The 3049-nt window shown below is 33.9% G+C and overlaps 1 protein-coding gene across 1 annotated transcript in view; it reads left to right on the top strand.

The window, feature by feature from the left end:
- LOC107558376 (glypican-6-like) overlaps window positions 1–3049 on the top strand; it is a 56048-nt gene that overhangs the window by 35857 nt on the left and 17142 nt on the right. The window contains exon 6 of the mRNA XM_016242040.1: window positions 985–1128. Coding sequence (XP_016097526.1) covers window positions 985–1128 — 144 coding nt within the window. The remainder of the gene's footprint in view (window positions 1–984; window positions 1129–3049) is intronic.

Raw genomic sequence — 3049 nt, forward strand, 5'->3', positions numbered from 1 at the left:
TAATCGCATGCCAATGTGCATTGGCTCGTTTAGTTTACACTCGTAGATTGGTAACAAGTAGATTGGTCCCTCTAAGCGAGATCACAATTTCGTCGGTCATCCGACGTGACGTCGAGAGTGACCGACTGAAAGGGAACCCTGGTCATGGCTAAAAAAAATATATATCTCATATATTTATAATAAAATTCAGCTAAACAATTTAAAATTTCTCTTATATAGAAATTCACCTAAAATATAAATGTTATCTTATATATTAATATAAAATGTTACCTAAACATTATATGTTGTCCAATTATATATTTATATAATAGTTCACCTAAAGATTTTTCTCTTATATATTCATTTAAAAATTCACTTAAATAAGTTTTTCTCATAAATATTCTTACAAAAAATCACCTAAAATATACATTTGTTCTCTTATATAGTCATAAAATAAATTCACCCCAAAATATATATTTTCTCTTGGGTATTCATATAAAAACTTCCCTGAAAGATATACATTTTCCTTGTATATATTCATATAACAATTCGCATAAAATATTTTTCTCTTATATATTCATATAAAACTTCACCTAAAAGTATTTTTTCTCTTATGTATTCATATACAAATTCACAAAAATATTTTTTCTCTTATGTATCCATATAAAAATATATTTGTTCTATTTTTTAGAGTGTAGTGAAACCAATTTAATAAATGTAAGAACTGGTGATTGAAAGGCTCGTATCGGTCTACCACTGTTGTGAATTTAAGGGGCGACATTTCCCCTTCATATGGTGTATATGGTGTTTACAGCTCTGATTTAAAGCCATGAAATAACATGTAGTCGAGAACGAAACCGATTTTAGGCACGAAAGATCCAGCTAAGTTGGACGTGACCATATTGTTTTCCTTCGTCATTTGATGTTGGAGTGAGAATAGCGTGTTTGTGTTTCTCCGCTCAGCTGAATGCAGACGCACTCCTCGAACTCTTCGTGTAATTGCAGGTTTTCCAAGGTTGTGGACAGCCGAAGCCTTCAGGAATGAGCAGGTCAGCCCGCGGCGTCTCCGACACGTTCAGCGGCCGCTTCAGTCCCTACAACCCCGAGGAGCTTCCGACCGCCACGGACGCCACTCGCCTCGACCGCCTGGTAAGAGCAAATCTAGCGTGATCAGACTCAAGTACCTGCGGGAAACACGGGCTCCGTCTCAAACCTCCTGAGCTGCCTGCAGAGGCACCCTGATGTTTTAGGAGAAATTAGTACTTTTATTCAGCAAGGGTGCATTAAATTGATCACAAGTGACATTAAAGACATTTAGAATGTTACAAAAGAACATCATAATGATTTCTGAAGGATCATGTGACACTGAAGACTGGAGAAATGATGCTGAAAATTCAGATTTGATCACAGAAATAAATTACATTTTACAATATATTCACGTAGAAAACAGCTATTTTAAATTGTAATAATATTTTTACTGTAATTTTGATCAAATGTGACCCTGGGTGACCCTGGGTCAATAAGGGTCAATTTTTTGAAATTGAGATTTATACATCATCTGAAAGCTGAATAAATAAGCTCTCCATTGATGTATGGTTTGTTAGGATATGACGAAATGTGGTCGAGATACAACTATTTGAAAATCTGGAATCTGAGCGTGCAAAAATTTAAATATTGAAAAAATCACCTTTAAAGTTGTCCAAATGAAGTTCTTAGCAATGCATATTACTAATCAAAAATTAAGTTTTGATATATTTACAGTAGGAAATTTACAAAATATCTTCATGTAACATGATCTTTACTTAATATCCTAATGATTTTTGGCATTAAAAAAATCTATAATTTTGACCCATACAATGTATTGTTGGCTATTGTTACAAATATACCCCAGCGACTTAACACTGCTTTTGTGCTCCAGGGTCACAAATGAATGCAGCTTTGGTGAGCAGAAGAGACATTCAAAAATATTAGAACCAAACTTTTGAATGTGATGCTGTATTAAAATGAGGAATCTTACATAACTGCTGACATTTTGCCTTTGAATCACATCTATGATGTCTTCAAATACACTCTAAAAAATGCTGGGTTAAATACAACCCGTGCTGGGTAAAATAGGGACAAACCCAGCAATTGGGTTGTTTTGACCCAGCGGTTGGGTTACTACCCAGAAGGTTGGGTTAAACATTTAACCCACCCGCTGGGTCAAAACAACCCAATTGCTGGGTTTGTCCCTATTTTACCCAGCACTGGCTTGTATTTAACCCAGCATTTTTTAGAGTGTACTGTCTACGTAGGCAGCACACTAGGTTTTGAGACGAAGCCATTATCTGTAACCTTCTTGATTGAAGCTGATGGCAGACTCTCGTTCACGTTGATGGCATAATGAATTCTCGTTTTCTCTTGACCTTCAGTGAAGACTCTCTATTGATTGGCATTTGCTAGCATATTGACTGCTACATGTCAGCCTAAAAATATTTACAATTGTTGTTGTCAAAGTTGTGTACATACTGCAAATCTTACTGTTTGTATACATTGGTTCAACTATGTGTCATATTCTTTAACTTTTTAACTTTTTTTATGTTTTTGAAAGAAGTCTCTTCTGCTCACCAAGGCTGCATTTATTTGATCTAAAAAAACAGTAAAAATTGTGAAATATTATTAGCATTTAAAATAGCTGTTTTCTATGTGAATATCTGTTCAAATGTAATTTATTTCTGTGATCAAAGCTGAATTTTCAGCATCATTACTCCAGTCTTCAGTGTCACATGATCTTCAGAAATCATTCAAATATGCTGATTTGCTGCTTATTTGATTATTATCAATGTTGAAAACAGTTGTGCTGCCCAATATTTTTGTGGAAACCGCGACACATTTTATTTTTCAGGATTCTTTGATGAATAGAAAGTTCAAAAGAACAGCATTTATTTTAATTAGAAATCTTTTGTAACATAAAAAATGTCTTTACTCTGATTTTTGATCAATTTAATGTGTCCTTGCTGAAAAAAAGTATATATAAAAATACACACACACACACACACACACATATATATATATATATATATATATATAT

This window comes from Sinocyclocheilus grahami, unplaced genomic scaffold (genome assembly GCF_001515645.1).
Source record: "Sinocyclocheilus grahami isolate Dianchi unplaced genomic scaffold, SAMN03320097.WGS_v1.1 scaffold644.1, whole genome shotgun sequence".
NCBI classification, from domain to species: domain Eukaryota; kingdom Metazoa; phylum Chordata; class Actinopteri; order Cypriniformes; family Cyprinidae; genus Sinocyclocheilus; species Sinocyclocheilus grahami.